The 18,759-nt window shown below is 38.8% G+C and overlaps 1 protein-coding gene across 4 annotated transcripts in view; it reads right to left on the reverse strand.

Moving 5' to 3' along the window:
• The window catches only part of SPOCK3 (SPARC (osteonectin), cwcv and kazal like domains proteoglycan 3), a gene marked incomplete at both ends in the record, with an annotated part of 157,229 nt that overhangs the window by 98,024 nt on the left and 40,446 nt on the right, over positions 1-18,759 (reverse strand). For 2 of the 4 annotated variants that reach the window (XM_079534487.1, XM_079534486.1), the window contains one exon: positions 3,382-3,427. The exons of the other annotated variants lie outside the window; for them this stretch is intronic. In XM_079534487.1, coding sequence (XP_079390613.1) covers positions 3,382-3,427 — 46 coding nt within the window. The remainder of the gene's footprint in view (positions 1-3,381; positions 3,428-18,759) is intronic. 4 annotated transcript variants of the gene reach the window in all.

Below are 18,759 nucleotides of genomic sequence, written 5' to 3' on the forward strand. Positions count from 1 at the left end.
TACATTTTCAAGGTTTCATTTTCTCTCACCATACTGGCACTAACTCAACAAAAGAGTACTGCCACTCCAATTAGGATCTGACAAGCAAAGTCTGTGCAGTAATAACACTCTCTTATTCTCATACAGTCAAAATTTAACTTCCTTTTTTAAGTCACCTTGTGGAAAGTCAGCTTTGGGCTTCATTTCCTTACTATGGTTGTTCACTACTGGGCAATGCTACGATCACTTCTACTAGGATTTAGTTAAACACGGACGAAGAGTACTTACAGTTTGCTACTATGCCGTTTCTTTACAATACCTGCTATTACATATCATAACTGTAGTTCTTCTCATTTTAGAAAGGCTTCCAAATTTTTCAGTTGTTTTGATTTTATTGTTGGCTTCTTGGTTTTAAAAGGACATGGAGCAGACTAGGAAAACCCAGGTAATGAGTAAGTGGCTGAGAGGCTGGTGCCACCACAGGAACTTTGGGTTTTTTGACCACAGGACAATTTACTCAGCACTGGTCTAATGGCTGCAGGCAGGCATCACTCGTCTCTAAGACAGAAATGGATCCTAGCTCTAAGAGCTAATAGAGCACATTGAGAAGGCTTTAAACAAGACGGGGAAAAGGGAGGCTCACTAGAGTTGAGAGAGTAGTCCAGGGCTTTATATTAGATCCAACAGGGGAAGAGAGTCGAGCGGGACACAGGAAGGCTTGGATTACTGTCACACCAGGAGATTACGGGGAAAAACCTCTGAACTGTCCTGTGAGATCTTGCAGAGACTCCTCAGAGGAAGTAATGTTGCCAACCCCCCATCTGAAATCTTCTCTTGCTCCTCTAGGAAGCAGCGGGGGGAAATCTCAGATTCCTCCCAGAGGTTTGAGGGAAGGCCCTCTAGAAAGGTGGCATGTCAGAAAGCCCAGCTGAAGTGTCTTTACACTAATGCATGCAGCATGGGAAATAAGCAGGATGAGTTGGAAACCATGATGTGCTTGGAAAATTACAATCCAGTTGCTACCGTGGAAGCATGGCGTGACTACTCCCTTAACTGGAATACCACTGTAGAGGGTATGCCTTTTTAGAGAAGTATTGCCTTTGTAGAAAGGATAGGCTAGGTAAGAAAGGTGGGGGACTTGCCCTCTGTGTTAAACGAGTGGATAGAATGCGAGGAGCTCTCTGCGAAAAATGGTGAGGAGCAGATAAGAGTCTGTGGGTCAGAATTAGGGAGAGGACTAATGTAGGGATAGGACTGATCAAGGTGAGCCTGCTGACAAGGCCTTCTTCCTTCAGCAGCAGGAGGGATCCCACTCACAGGTACTTGTCCTGATGGGGAGATTTAAACCATCCAGATATCTACTAGATAAATTCAGGAAATTACTGGAGTCCATGCATGATAACTTTCTGGTTCAAGTACTGGATAGACTGACCAGAAGTGAAGTGCTGCTGGATCTAGTACTCACTAATGCAGAGGAGATCACTGAAGGCAATAAAGATTGGAGGCAGCCTAGGCTAGAGCCACTATGTCCTAGTTGAGTTTGTGATCTCAAGAAATGTGGGCCTGGCAAAGAGTGGGGTCAGGACCCTGAACTTTGGGAGAGTGAACTTTAGGCTGCTGAAGGAATTGCTCGATGAGATCTCCTGGGAAGCTGTCCTTAGAGACAAAGGAGACGAAGAACGCTGGCCACTCTTTACAGATGCCTTTTTGAGAGCACTCTCCCCCTCTGAATAAGAAAGCAGGCAAGGGAAGTGGAAAACTAGCAGGGCTTGGCAAAGATCTGCTGGTCAGGCTGAGGGAAAAAAAGGGGTTGTACTGACTATGGGAACAAGGGCATGCCACCTGGGGAGAACACAGGATGCTTTCCAGACTTGCAGAGAGAGGATTAGGAAAGCCAAGGGAAGATGGAAGCGAACTTGGCTAGGGATGTTAAAAACAACAAGAAAGAATTCTATAGGTACATTGGGCAGTAGAAGCAGAGAGCCTTCGGTACCTCCTTCGGTAAATGAGAAAGGAGAACTGGCTACGACAGATACGGAGAAGGTTGAGGTACTAAATGAGTTTTTTGCCTTGGTCTTCACTAGCAGCCAGGATTCTCATATATGTCTCATGTCCCTGAAGCTCACATCCCTGAGCCTCTAGGTTGGAACTGGGGGAGCAAATCCCCCTTGCTGTAAGGGCAGAGCAAATCTGAGACTGCCTCATGAGACTGAATGTGTACAAGTTTATGGGTCTGGATGACATGCATCATCCCAGAGTCCTAAAGCAGCTGGCTGATGTTGTGGCTGAGCTGCTCTCCATTGTATTTGAAAAGTCACAGCTGTTGGGTGAAGTTCCCCTCCCCCCCCCCCCCCCCCCAAAAAAAAAAAAGGTAACATCATTCCCATTTGCAAGAAAGGAGAATCCAGATAACTACAGGCCGGGGAGCCTCACCACGGGTGATCTGAGACAGCCAGCATGGTTTTACCAATGGAAACTCGTGCCTGACCAGTCTGGTGACCGGGAAGGCAACCGATATCATCTACCTGGACTTGTGCAAAGCACTTTACATGGTCCCCCACCACATCCTTATCTCCAAATTGGAGAGATAGAGATCTGAGGGGTGGACTATTCAGTGGATAAGGAACAGGTTGGAAGGCCGTAGACAGAGGGTTGTGGCGAATGGCACTGTGTCCAGGTGGAGGCCAGTGATGAGTGGTGTCTCCCAGGGTGTCTTGGGAGCAGTGCTCTTCATCAGCTCCATCAATTACATTGACAATGGTCTCAAGTGCACCCTAAGCAATTCTGCCAGTGATACCAAGCTGAGTGGTGCAGCTGACATGTTAGAAGGAAGGGATGCCATCCAGAGGGACCTCAGCAAGCTCAAATGGTGGGCCTGTGTAAACCTAGTGAGGTTCAACATAGCAAAGTGCAAGGTTTTGCACGTGGGTCAGAGTAATCCCAGATACATATACAGACTAGGAGGAGGAACTCTTTGAGAGCAGTCCTGGGGAGATGGACCCGGGGGTCCTGGTGGATGAAAAACTGAGCATGAGCCAGCAGTGTGCTCTTGCATCTCAGAAGGCCAACAGTATCCTGGGCTCCAACAGACAAGGGGTGGCTGGCTTTAAGTATACGCGTAAAACAAAACAAGACCCAAATCCCATTAACTTGTTTAGATAAGAAAAACTTCAAGCAAGTCTGCTACTGCCCTCTTTCAGCCTCTAATCAATAAAAGCTTGCAAAAGTCATAGATGTAAAACAATTAGGCTACAAATCAACTTCTGCTCCCTTTTCATGACAATCATTTGAAGAGTGAGAAGATAACAAACTCATAGTTTCAGAGCTATTCTAGAACAGGAACACACTTATAAGTACTTTAATCTTAAACCAAACAACAAAAAAATAGTAGCAGAATCTTACCTTGATCAAATGGTTTACCCGGACTCCATGTGCGAAAATAATCATCCTGGAGAAGGAGAAACAACCTACATTTAGTAAGATATAATAAATCAGCATGTACACCCAAAAGTCATTTGATCGTAGAAGACAAGATATATACCAACCTCTACTTCCTAGAAAAGGCAAGCAGTGAAAAACAAATGAGAAAAAGATTACAGTCATCATAATGGGACAAATTACACACATAGAATAAAACAGTGTTTTTCTGAGGTCATTTGCACTCATCAAGTAAAACGGCTACACAAGCAATATTACTTGTTAACACTGAAAATAGTTATTTCTCAAAGCACTTATATATGTTTCTAGTTCTGCTTATAAAATATGACAGTAGCTTTATTGTACTCTGAGATATTCAATATCTTAATTACATCTTCCATGATTAATTTTTCAAACCTAAAGCATCAACATCACTATTAATTCAATACAATGACATTCTAAACAATTATAAATGAATTTGAGAAAGATATTGTTTTCAAGTTTTCGACTGTAAAATCTGCCATTAAATAATTCTAATTAACTCCATTTCCTACAAATCGTTTTCCTAAACATCAAATATCCTTCTAATTACCTGAGACTGTACTCATTTGAATTTATGAATAAATTTGAGTTCACTAACTACAGTGAATCGCTTAAGTGTTTCATCCAGGAGTTTTATCCAACTGGCTGAAAGATCACCAAGAAACCTCAATTTAGAAAAATTAGAACCACTGAGATAAAGTGAGCTCACACAGTTGTCGAAACCACATAATTACAGCCAAAAGAATGATCAAACAGCAAGCACATTCACAAGAACAAAAAGCTCTCCGGTTTTTAGTAGGACAATAATTTTACTTCAAAGAGGGAAAAAAAGTGGTTGCATCCTAAGCTGTCTTTCACTGATTATGTTTTATTAGTAAAAACTGTTTTTATGGGAACGCCTCCTTTGAAACGCAAAGAGACAAATGAGCAGCATCTGGAAGTACCAAGTAGAATCAAAGATATGAGTGCATACTTGTGCATTCTTTTACTCAATGCTGCATAGATGAACAATGATAACTGCCTTATTAATTACTATGTAAATAAATACTGCAAATAAAATGAGTTTAAAACACTGGAAGAGATGAGGAGAAATCACAATTATGACAGTGTTTTCCACTTTTATTCATCCTAGTAGTAAACTACAGAGGTAGTTTGAACAGCTTTGAGGCATCTCCTCCATGAATCAGATCGGATTGGTAAAGCTTCCAATTCTTGCAAAAAGAATTTGTGAATGTCTTTACAGGCTACTGTTCTATTTTTTTTTTTTTTTTTTTTTTTCACTTAATTTAAAATACACACATTACATTTAATTGCATTATACAGGAATATCGGGTAGGAACAGAAAATCCTCAATTTTCTGTTACCTTCCTTCTGTGTTTTTCCAAAGCATCTAATAATTATTTTCACTTTATCATTTATTCTCTGGAGCTCACATTTTTCTCAAAATGGCCACACGTAGTCCCCTCTCCGTTGCATCAAATATATTGGGATTTTCTACAAAGAAAAGGTTTTCTTCCTACAATTGTTATGTTACATACAATCTAGCTGAATACTGAAGTAATAAAAAGAGAGACATTTTGACTTTGTGTATCTTAAAGAAAGAAGTTAGGATGGAAATGGCATTAAAACAGTAAAATACATCATTTTCATCATCTTTTCTTCATAAACTTTATTTAGACTAAAGAGTGCTATTGTAACATTTATTCAGAAAGAACTGGATCCTCCATCCATTTCTGCTAAAGCAGTAACGTTTGCCCAAAATTAACCTATTCAGATATCACTTGCAATTAGAAAGCTGAAAAGTTATCATAAGTAGAACACAAGACTAAAAGGACAGAGGCTCCACCCATGATTTGGAATACACTCAGATCATTTTACTAGCCTTTCTACTAGCCTTCATTTTGTATTGGAAAAGACAATAAATCAATTCTTGTTAACCTTCTTCATACCACAGGCAAATTCGCAAATCCCAAACATCATCTCAGATATTTCTAGAACCAAGAGACCACCTGACACATTCCTGTTTATAAAAGCATTCTACACCATTCCTGTTATACCACTTTCCTTTTTCCCCCCGACTTTTTCCATTACTCCTGCTGCTACAGGATTTTCAGCAACAATAAAATAAAAAATGTGAAGTGTAATGAAGAAAACTTGACAAATCCAATATGTGTATCCAAGCACTTCTTTATTTTACAAGTGAATTAAGCATGTCATTCTGCCCTGTATCAACCGACAGAACTCAAGCCTTCAGAAAAATGGCTTCTACTTGAAAATTTGAGGTCTTTCTTAATACATCGAATTAAATGTCAACACAAATCTATTTCGATACACTACACAAAAATATCACATACCTCCATTGATTTTCCTGAAGACTTAAAATTTTCACATCACCCATTACTTGAAGTCCACTACTTTGTTTACTACAGTAAAACAAAACCTTCACACACCTCTATAAACAGGGAGAATAGTCAATTGACTCTCATTCTTGAGTAAGGCACTATGTTCAACAACTTTCACAGTTTGATGCTTTTACAAATATTCCTAACGCTACTTAACACACTAAAAAGTGGTTTCCTGTTACATTCCGATCTTTCCTGACCTTCAGTAAATAAAATGGAGACTACTGAAATGTTCAATATTCTTTTTAGGGTATCATCAAAGGAATAATATGAATTTACAAAGCCTCATTTTTCATTATTGTAAGGTAAGATTAGTATTAAAAACTGAATGAACAAATACACAGTTAGCAGTGAAAGACAAATAGCGTTATAGTATCTAGCCAATCCTTGAGCCTTGAATAAATGCAAAAAGAAACCCCTCTGGAAAGAATCTAATTTCTTATGTTCTTCAGGGATTTTCTAAGGTTTGTCCTGGGCACATTCAAGGCCCTGAAGGTACTGAAGCAATATGCAACGAAGTCACAAATTTGTCACAATATCCATAATGCTTTTCCAATGTTACCTATGTAATGATAGCTAGGTATTTTAAATAGAAAACTCATCCTTAGTGCTCTTCTTAAAACTATATGAAATTAATTAAAGTCTCTATCTAAAGCATACACACTGCACTAATATTAGCTATGTATCATGGGGCTAATAGCCATGTCTAAAAATTATGCACTTTTAAGCATTATGCTAAGTCAGGGTCATAATGATAGAGCTACAACGTTTAAAGAAAAATACATGTATTGCTTTGATTTAAACTAGGTTTTCATACAAACTGGGAGAAAAAACCCTTCAGAGCAGACCCGAGAAGGACTGGGGGTCCTGGTGGGCGAGAAGCTGGACATGAGCCAGCAGTGCATGCTTGCAGCCCGAAAGCCAACTGTGTTCTGGGCTGCATTAAAAAAGGGGTGGCCAGCAGGTAGAGGGAGGGAGATACACATTAGATATTAGGAGGAATTTTTTCACACAGAGGGTGGAGAGGCACTGGAACAGGTTGCCCAAGGAGGCTGTGGATGCCCCATCCCTGCAGGCATTCAAGGCCAGGCTGGATGTGGCTCTGGGCAGCCTGGTCTGCTGGTTGGTGACCCTGCACACAGCAGGGGGTTGGAACTAAATGAGCATTGTGCTCCTTTTCAACCCAGTCCATTCTATGATTCTTTGACTTAACAAAAAAACAGTTTTTAAGATTTTTACAGGATGGCATAGAAAGCTGACTATTGCCAGATTTGACATTTTTTCTGTAGCTTATGTCTCCCATGAGAAATACAGTTAGTTTACCTAAAAGCACCAGCTTAGTACACAAAACACCTCAGACACAGATAACGGCAATGCAATTCATATCCAGTATTTATACCTTGGAATCAGGTAATCCTAAGGATCAGCCCCATGTATGAAACAATCAGCATGAGAGAACTATTTCCGAAACAACGATCAACCACGACTCTGCTCCTCTGGAACAAACTCTGAATGCCATTAGGTGACACAGAGTCTTGTTACACATTCTCTTCCTATTTTTCTGGCATCTAGCCTCTAGTAGAGCACAGGAATGACAAGTGAAAGGATGTTAGTTTGTCGTTCAGTGCCAGCCTCCAGGGAGGCTGCTGTCAGCTTCCTTTGCTGCTCATGGCTCGAGGGCCATGCCACCCGCAAGGCCTGCATTCATGGGGCTGGCACAACACAATTAGAATCAGAAACTGCTTCTAGCAACTCTGGCACCAACCTCCCTGTGCTCAATGTGCATCCCGCTCCCTTTTCTTTGCCTCGCACTTCTCGTACTGTTGATGAGGCTGGGCTAAGAGCCACCACTTTTCAGCCCCCTCTGTTTCACAGATCTCATTCACAAAGATTTCTGTGGAGGCTGTCTATTTGCTACTATCAGCATTAATAACAGCAGGTTTCAACAGCACAGCTTTGCAATCATTTGCCAGGAAATACCAAATGCTCACTAAAGCTTGTATTCACAAATACTGAGAGAATATTGGACAACTTTTTGAAGAGGAGTGAATTAATACTAAAGCTGAATCTGCTAGATTCCTATAAAAATTAGAAAGCATTGTTTCTTTAAAAGTGCATACCCTAGAGATTACTATGCATAAAAATTAAATAAACAAGAATTGCCTTTTCCTTATAAACAAATAAAAAATTTTGGTCGCACTCATCCTGCTATGCTGTCAAGATTCAGTATGTGAGGAGAACGTTAATTGTACTACATGAATGAAGTCCAGAGTAGAGACAATAGATGAAAATAGATGACACAGATGCCTATTCATTAACGTACAAACCATTGGTAACAAGAGCAAAAACTTATTTCCTGAGTTCTGTATACAGTGGCATAGTCTGGACAAGAGAAGGGCAGATGATAGTAGTATTAAAATAAAGAACAGACTACACAGAGAGCTCATATCACTTCTTTTAGGGTGAAGACAATGGACCCACTGTTCTGCAAGAAACGGCCAAGATTACAGTGAGGCTATCACCTATGGTGAACTACATCAGGGTGTTCTTAAGAAAACAAAATCTAGCTTATTAAAAATAAAACTTAAGAAGGTAGATCCAGGGAGCCACAAGCCACAAACAATCTCACCTCAGTGCCTGTAAAGATCAATGAAAAACATTTGCTTGGAATGCATTTCCAGGCACTTGACTTTCAAGACGAAATACTCAGCGTAGACCTGCCTACCTACCTATATATACATATATATTGTTGTTGTTTTTATACTTCAAGGTTATTCACAGTATATGCAAACCGTTCTCTGATTCAAAGCAGGGACTCTCAGGAGTTACGATTTTAACTTATCGATAAAACCATCAAGTTCAAAGCCTTCCTGTGCCCTCTTGCCCCTACTGGTCCTTATCCAATTACGCTATGTGAAGACACCTCAATGATACAAAAGCTTAAAAATACCACGAATCAGCACGTCTCATGAATATATGATGCTAATTTACATACAAACAAGTGTAGAAAAAAAGCAGTCACAACTGACTACGAAAAACGGTATGAACATTAAACACGCCTTGTTTTTCAACAGTCATTACATGGGTTTGTTTGTATGCAATCAAACTAATAATACAGAAATGATGTATTTTCTGATGGAAGCTATTAGCATGCTTCACTGATTCTACTGGCAATACGTTTATAACATGTATAAGAACAGAATTTTATGTTTGATAAAACATTAAGAAGGTATTTTTTAATAAACAGAAAAGAAAAAAAAAGCAATGTCTGCAAGTGCACTGGGAATTTTAGGGAGATAAATTCATTTCACAAGATTATCAGATACATAACAATAAATTTTGATCACTGACATAGTGCAACATGATTTTGATGGTTGAAATACCATTATAATCCTTAAATTATCTAATTCCAGTTATTGAAAAATGTTACCATAGGTATTCTAAGGGTAATTCTAAGGTAATCTAAATAAGATTCTGATATATCTTATTTAAAAGACAAATACTTTCTCCAAGTCTTTAGGAAAACCATTTTGTCTTCCAATATGTAGCTGTAAAAAATTACCCAATCACTCTAATAGAAGATGAGGTATCTGAGCACCTCTTTATCATTTTTAACTTTTGACATTGTATTCAGTCAGGTCCCAAAGTTCCTACTGTGAGTAAAAAAGAAAGAACAAGTTTGCATTTACTGAATGTTAGTATGGCTTAGTATTTCTTTAAAAAATTCACCTGTCAAAGGCTACTGCCTTCCCCCATCCTGTGTGGGACCTGCGAAATGTGAGGTAAAAGCACACAGCCCTGTCTGCAGGCCACTGCGTATCCTGAGATGCTAGGACTGAGGTCGCATCCTTACGTACAAAATAAGTACATTCCACTTCTGCATCCCCAAAGTTGAGCTACAGATGCCAAAGGAAATTGAACAGTAGTATTAGCTTCTCGATGTACGTAAATACTTAAGAGTTGCTGGTAGACAGAATCTAACTGTTACAACAAATAAGGTTCCAACTTTAAGGACAAACTAAGGAATATCATTATCTTCTCTATTTTTTTCTTCACTCTCTAACAGAGCTTAGAATTCACAATACAAATAAGTTTTTGTTCATTAATGTATTTGTTCCTCTCTTTCTGGAACCACTTCCCTCATTAATTTTTGTTCATTATCTTGTTACTGAAGAAACAAATTTATTTTTAAATTAATTAAGAGAAACTGCTCCTGACAGGAGTAGGTGTATATGTAAAACAAGGAATTCAAGAGGATCAGATAATAGAGCTCTAGAATACGTGGAAAGACATTCTGCACCATTAGCACCTTTGAGCTAATATTCCCACCAACAGACCCACGATCAAGAAACTCCGAATACCACAGTTTCAGTGTAGTCATTAAGTAGAGAAAAGCAAGAAAAATTTCAATGTGAAGAAACAATCCTCAAAGAAGCCATCGTATCCTCACCATTACATTTTTTCTTCTTATTTACACAGCATCTACGTAAGGAATCAGTAAGACAGATAAGCCATACTACCCAAATGGCTGGCAACTTCTAAAGAGAACATCAGATCTGATCCCACAGCATGACTCTAGTTCTGAGTAACATATATGCACTGCTTTATAGATGAGCAGAATATAAACATTTTTTCCACTGTCTGCAAATGCTGCTTTTCTCAGACAGAGATGCAAACTTAATAGTTGTCAATGAAAATGCAAGAGGAACCCACTTTAGCAAGTTTAACTTCGGATGTCATTGCTATCTTTGCCCACTACAGGAAGAATTTATTTATGTATAATGCAAATATTTTACACCTAATGCAGCAGTTTGTAGCTCATTTGTTACAAAGCCTATTACTGAGCTCTGGGGAAATTACAAATCTAGGAATAAAGCATATAAAATACTTTACACATGTGAATGAATAACCTGGTAGCTGTGTTTTGCCTTTGGTAAGTCTTGCATAAAAAGAGGCAGATATTCGAATTTTCCTAATTCCTAGCCACAGCACAAACATGATAACAAGGCATCATACTGGAAATATTATTCATTAATGCGAAATCATAAGATAGTTTAAATACAGAATAATACTAATATACGGAATCGTTCAAAATTTCACTGTAAGACTGAGGGAAGATACTTGCTACGACATTCTAAACTACTAGCACACATGGCGTTTCTCAACGACACGTTGAGTTACTTAGCTACAACATCTGTAGCTGGAAGAACATCCTGCCATCCCAGGACATGCTGGGAAGGGCTTAAACTGATGGTATATTTTCTGTGAATCCCTTCTACAGCCATTTCACAACTTTCTAAAATCTTCTGCTCCACCAATCTGGCACAAACCCCGAGTAACAGACACTGCATGACATAACAGGATGCTAAGTGTACTCTTTCTTCTTCAACTCAGAATTGTTGATATGTACACATGCCTACATGCATAACATTGAGAGAGAATTGTAAGTTAAACATAAGGATTCAATTATTTAACAGTGAAACATACGTACATTGCTGAAACCACAACTAACAAAACACAGCTTTGTTGGTACTTGCTTATTCAAAACACGCTATTTAACATTTTCTCACTCCTATTTTATCCACAGATCAGTATTAATAAAATATTTACCTCGAATATTTTGCCAGTTTTAGAAATAATCTCTACCTATATCTGCATGAACGCCAAGTGCATAAAATTTTGCTTGTGCATTTTAGAAATGATTTCTTAATTTCCATACAAAGACAACAGGATACTAATTTGGCAACAGGGCAAGAACAACTGTAAGATTATCTCCACTCTACAGCTTTAACCAAAAACTTGAGTTTGTAATTCATATTTACATAGAGTAAGAACGCTGAACTGGAGCATTTTTAAACTGAATAGCTTTAGCTACAACGTCAAGCAGGCTGCTACTCCAAACCTTTAAAAAGTACTACTAAAAATTTAAAAGCTTCCTCAAAACTGTTTTGGCAGTGTCTGTTCAAGGGAAGATCATATATTCCTTGATAGAACCTAATCTTTGATTCCTTGTAGGTTTACTTATGGATTGGATTATCTGAAATAAAACATCCCCAATGACAAGAACCTGTGTTATTTCATCTTACTCTGGGAATTAAACAAGATGCATCATTATCCAATAGAACTAAGAAATATCAGTGAAACAGATTGAACACACTGATACAATAAATAACCATTTGCAGAATGAAAGAGACCATTTGCCCTGTTTTAATTGATTAACAGATCCCACAATGCAAGGAAATCAAAAGAGCCGGACAGTTTTGTTAGAAGTGAATGACTCCAACTGCTAGTCAACTGAAACTTGTCAGCGACTCACAAGGTTGATAACTACAGTCCAGAGAAACAGGTTCAAAGAAGAGTATTTAAAAGATGTACTAAAATGGTTTAGCATTTAGAAATTTAAATTTGTTTTTCTCCTGCAGCACTCAAATCAAGACAGTATGTCATTACATTAGGCATTACTCAAACATCACAACACTCTGCCTAATCAAAACATTTAGACTTAAGAGAGTGTAGAATGTGCAAGTATAATGCAAAGCACAAGGAACTGTGAAGACATGGCTTGCATCAAAACAAAATAAACAGATAAATGCCTCTGTTGTACATGTCTGAAAGTATTGCTCTGAAGACTTTTGGAGCTTTTGGCTGCCTAAGCTTGTATGAGGAACACCAGAAGTCAAAAGAAAATATGCAGTAGTTGAACTAAGAAATTCCCCCAGTCAGAGCTGCTTACACGAAGTACATTCATTTCAGTTGCATGAGACTAAATTTTGTATAGTTGATGAGTAACTGTTTTCTTCTAGGCTGAAAAGTGATTTTTCTCGCAGTAGCAGAACGGCATTACCAGAAAGAGGCCAGAACAGGGAGAAATACATCCCTTGTAGTGAGTCATAAAATAACATTTAACGTGGTGAGCTACAACCATACTCATTAAGGAACAGCTACTGTTCCCAGATGATACAGAAAATGAAGAATACCCTAAGCAGGTTGAAAAATGGGCTAAAGGCTGTATCTGTATCAATAACTGCAGTCAGCATTAAGATCTCCCTCACTAAGTCCACTGGCTCAAACTCTGTTATCTTTTGAGCTCTCGGTGAGAAAGATGGGCTGCCTCCAAGGTACACAGTGCTGTAATGTAGTTAGGAACTGACCTTGACAGCTGGAATACAAGCATAAAGCTCCTGGATTAATATTTGGTTTCCTGCAAAGTAGTAAACACCATCAGGCAGCAAAAGAAGGGGAAAAAAAAAAAAAAAACAACAAAAACCCACCCTACTATTTTGCTTCCTTCTCTCTGCAAATAAACCCCTACACTCCTCTGAAAACCAACTCTATAGACTGCTTTTCCAATATCTGAAGCTGTCAGAGCTCTGAGTAGAAACTAGAGTCAGCTCTACATCTTCTACATTCTGGTTCAGATGTACCACAGAAGACTTGGGAGAGTGCGTGTTCCACCCCAAAGAAAACTGATTATCACTATTTAGATGAATCTGAAAAATTAAGTAATCTTACTGCTTATGACAAAGTAAAAATGCATCATATAAGCAACTTAATAGTCAGACTGCAATCACTTTTGAGCCGAGGAAAACTGAAACAATTAACAAGTCCCCTTTTTTTATTTGTTCCCATTTTTAAATTTGCTAAAAAATTCGCAAATTTAGATATTATCATGAGATCTGCATGAGCTGCATCCTATTCAGTACAATCTGAATGATGTAAGATGTGGCTTAAGAAAACTTAATTTGAGCAGCATGCATTCTACAGCAGTATTCTAACCTTGCACGACACCACTGAAATTGGGTTCCATCATTTGGGTAGCTAAGTTTGAAGATCACCAGCTTCACGGAAAAGAAGTAGTTACCCTGCAGCTGGAAAAGGAATTTCATACCTGCCTTAGTCTGTATGTTTGTTTAAAGAAAATTTAGCCAGAGATCATTTCTTAGGAAAATATTTGCAAGCTTAACTATGTCCCCTGTGCCAAACAAGAAATGTAGGCTTTAGTTTTAATCAGGAAATGCACTTCACAGCTACAGCATTAAAAATGTGCCACTCTTTCAACAAGTACCAGTAAGATTTGGATTTGTTCATTCAACTTATATTTAAAGGGAAAATGAAATACAAAATTCACAATACCACTAATTACTTACCCTACAATAAACTTTGCCTAATCTTTGCCTAGCCTTTTCTTCCCCATAAAAGTTCTGTATTAGCTAATAAACTACTATAGTATTATATTTTTTTCTATCTCAAAAATCTCTTTGGCTTTTCAGTTTCTCAGACGCTAGTTGCAGCATGACTTTCATTTAATTGCTTTTACTCATCCCTTAAGAAACACTTGTCTTCTGACTTTCCTTCATCCTACTTGCAGGTATTAAATAAATAGCATTGACAACACTGTACGGTCTAATTACTTTTTGCATTGACAGTAACTACTCAAAATGAAATTAAATATGATTTATGTAGTTTCAGACAGAATGAATTGTGACGATACCACATCTATAAACAAGAAGTTTAAACTGAACCCACGCAAAACAACCAGAGATCAAAGGATCAAAGACAAATGATATCCCAAGGGAAAGAAAATTAATTTTTAAGAAACTCCGGATGTTTTCTTCTCTAATACACCACTATAGCACCAAACAAAATTAAGGTGCTCGGGCTATCCTAAACCCTTGCGCATTTCTTTTTTATGTAGACAGACAACACTGAAAATAAAACCTCACATTAAGTAAATATATATATTTTTTAACTTCATTAATTAGGAAATAACTAAAAAAAGCTAAGAAAACCTGGATGTCAGAGTGAAACATAAAGGAATGGAAACACCCTTCACCTAACACACATAAGCAGGAACTATAAAACAGCTGAGATACAGTGGCTTTACTTGATCTTTCAAATGATAGGAGTAGATTTACTAATACCAGAAAAAGCTCAAATCCAGCTTCCTCTTTTCTCTATTCATACTTCCAGGCACAGCTTACAATCTTCATTACGCCGTGTATGCAGATTCCCCTTATGCCCTTTCATTTCCATAGCAGCTAATCTAGCCCATATTCTAGCTGCATTTTGGAATAGCCCTAAAGCAAATTCTGCCAGGTATCAGTTTTGGCCCCTTCATTCCTCTGTTTATTTATACACACCCTATTTTCTTCTCTCTGTTTGCTCAGATGTTTCTTTTTCTTACGCGTAACACAGCTCCTACCCTTAACTTCATTCTTCATCTCTCTATTGAGTAGAGGTGACTGGGCAAAAAAACACTTTGGTATCATGTACTTTTTACTAATCTCTTTCATCATTGCATATTGATTGATTGATTGCTGCTGCACATGGACAGCCTTCTTCAGGGAAAGTAACGAAGAACTTTCTCCAAAAAGGCTGTGTCTTCCAATGCTTCTTAAGAAAACAAGAGCAAACGGTCATTTCTGATAAGAGCAAAGACTGTGGCCTCAGTCTCATTGCTGGGAAAAGCAGCTATTCAGAAGAAGAGCAACCCAGCATGCAGCTCTCACTACGAGAATATAATCTGTCAACCCCTTAAAGGACAAACTTTCACCGATGAAGCTTGAAGAAAAAGAGAACCGAATGTGTTTAAAGGCAGCTCAGCAAGGAATTTCAAGCACGAAACAAAGTTCGAAATATGTGTACCTCATCAATTCGTAATGCACAAGCATGTCACCAAGTGCTGAATTTCTTGAAGAAATTGCTCTTACATGCAATTAAACTCAAACTAATCGGCCACTTTCTTCTAGATCATTAGTGACTGCATTGTTCTGAAAGAGTATATGACATCTGCACGTGCAGTCTGATATGAAGCTCCTGCTTTGTAAGGGAAATTCCAATCAACTTCGACTGCTTGTATCTTAAGATGCTTCACAACGCATCCCTTGAAAAACAGCACGACAGGGAGCAAGAAAGAGCCAACTTCTAGATGGCTCCCTGAAAGTTGTAATGGATTCTCTCCAACTTCAGACATTCTGAATGTGCAACAGGACAAAGTTCTGCAGTGAGAAATCTCAGCAGACCGGGTGCGAGCAAAGAAAATCCCCTTCCCTTTGTTAGCATAATACTGCTAAGGAAAAAATACTACAAATTTGAGACTGACATCCAGTCTTCTGAAAGACAAAAAGTCTATTAACACTGCTTCAGCAGCATCTTAACACTAAATGGACACTATCACATTCTCAAAATTTACTGTACTAATCACCTAGTCTCTGAGTTATTATTCATCTAATGTATTTTCCTTGACATTTTTATTTTTTTATTTGAAAAGCACATTTTGCTTATTTCATTTTTATGACATACTACCCCACTATCTTATGTTTCTTCTTTTCTTCATACTCTCTGCTTTCTTGGTATTTATTTTCCTTAAAAGCTAATATCTTTTGATGGTTGTCTAAAACTACATGCTTACGAATCTGTTACACACAATACCACCATTAGCAAATTTTATTCCAATAAAATGCAGCAGTTTCTACTTCCAGCTTTAAACACCAATTTTGGGTGTTACACCAAGTAATCAGTACTGCCCAAATTATTTTGTATCCCTTATTGCAGATCCTTTGCCAAAAATCTGATTTCCTTAAAGTATAAACACTTAGAATTAAATCACATGGGCCCTTTACAGGAGCAGAAGACTAGACACGCATCTCATAAAGGACGCTAATTCAGGTGAAGCTGAAAATGAGAAACATGCAACACTATCTCTTACAAATAAAGAGGTGTACAGCAGAGGTAGGAAAACGAGGGCCAGACAGCGGGGGATCCAGCTATCCAGCTAGCCTATGGTCTAATCAATAAGAAAAACTGCTTACTATTACTGTATCAAAATCATTATCAAGTAAAACCGAAAAAATAACTGACAAATCCAAGTGTGAAGTCTTGCACCTGGTCAAGGCAGCCCCCCATTACCAACACAAATTGGGCAATGCAAGGACTGAGGTCAGCCCCGCCAAAAAAGACTTGGGGGTATTGGTGGATGGAAAGCAGGACAAGAGCCAGCAATGTGCCCTCAAGCCCCAGAAAGCCAACTGTATCCTGGGGTGCATCAAAAGCAGCATGGCCAGCAGGGTGAGGGAGGTGATCCTGCTCCTTTACTCTGCGCTGGTGAAGCCTCACCTGGAGTACTGCATCCAGATGTGGAGTCCTCAGCACAGGAGGGACGTGGACCTGTTGGAGTGTGTCCAGAGAAGGGCCACAAAAAACGATCCATGGAATGGAACACCTCTCTGAGGTGAGGACAGACTGAGAAAGCTAGGGCTGTTCAACCTGGAGAAGGCTGAGAGGTGACCTCAGAGTGACCCGTCAGTATCCAAAGCGGAGCTACAGGAAAGAAGGGGACAGACTCTTTAGCAGGGTCTGTGGGGACAGAATAAGGGGGAAATGCTTCAAGCTCAGGGAGGGTAGATTCAGGTTGGATATAAGGAAACAATTTTTTACAGCGAGGGTGCTGAGGCACTGGAACAGGTTGCCCAGTGATGTGCTTGATGCCCCATCCCTGGAGACTTTCAAGATGAGGCAGGATAAAGCCCTGGGCAGCCTGATGTAGCTGCGCTGTCCCTGCTCACTGTTGGGGAAGTTGGGCTGCATGGCCTTCAGAAGTCACAGAATCACAGAATTGTAGGGGCTGGTAGGGACCTTCAGAGATCACTGAATCCAACCCCTCTGCAAAGCAGGCTCCCTACAGCAGGCTGCACAGGTAGGCATCCAGGCAGTTCTTGAATATCTCCAGAGAAACAGAATCCACAAGCTCTCTCGAGCAGCCTGTTCCAGTGCTCCATCACTCCTTACTGTGAAGAAATTCTTTCACGTTCTGGTGCAGAACTTCCTCTTCTCCAGTTTATGGCCACTTCCCCTTGTCCCGTCCCCACAGACCACTGGAAAGAGGTTGGCCATGTGTCTTTGAGTCCCACACTACAGATATTTATAGAAAGGATTCTATGAATATGAAATTCCTGGTGATACCTTAGAACTATTTCTAGAAACACCAGACAATATAAATGGGTATCTAATAGTTAAAAAAATTATGTTGTCCTACTTTCACAACCTTATTGCACCCTAACATTTCCTTTCCAATCCACAAAAGCATTCTGTTATCTCAGATCCTCAGGTCCTAAGGCAGGTTATTATTGCCTTTAATCTCAAACTGAGGAGATTTGGTCCTTGCCAGGATGACTGACAAAGGATAATGCCAGTTGCTGCAGGAAACTGCTGATGCTTCAGTATGTGACACACTAAGTCAGTGTTGAACTCGTGCAGAAATGCTGTATTAGAAAGAACCGTGCTGCTAGAAGCTTTTTTCTTCTATGGGACTTAATACCAAAGACTTGACTGTTTGACTAAACTCTTGGTAGCTATAATTACAACTGAAATAACTCTTTCCATATAAAAATAGAAGATTAGCTTTTTTGATGTTCAATTGGAAAATTACATTCTGTATTCTTGAGATTCTGCAATGTTTCAAGTACAGTGAGTACCTTCAATCTGCCTTGAAATAGAATTATATTACTGAGCACTAAAATCTGTCTGAGAATGGGATCAATTTCATTTGTACAACTTACAGTGCAATGTATTTTGGTATCTTTCTGAATAGAAGGCAACTTGTCAACTTCGACCTTTTCTTAGTCTTTCTTTCACTCTGTTAGCTTCTGAATAAAGCACTGTTATAAGTGCTCTATGCTGACCTGCTCTTCCTCTCCAAGCAGTTTTGTCTTTTCTGTTCTAAAATTTTCTTTACTGAAGCTTATTTTAAAGTCTAAGCTAAGGTAAAGGGAAAAAAAAACCAAATTAAACACACTTTTTTTTAGAACCTATAAACCAAATGCCTACGTTTATCTCACATCTATTACTTTAAGTACCATTAAAGCATTATGCTAAATACAATAAAAGGTTTGCCAAAGATTATCCTGACCTTCAGACTAGA

This window comes from Tetrao urogallus, assembly GCF_951394365.1.
Source record: "Tetrao urogallus genome assembly, chromosome: 4".
NCBI classification, from domain to species: Eukaryota; Metazoa; Chordata; class Aves; order Galliformes; family Phasianidae; genus Tetrao; species Tetrao urogallus.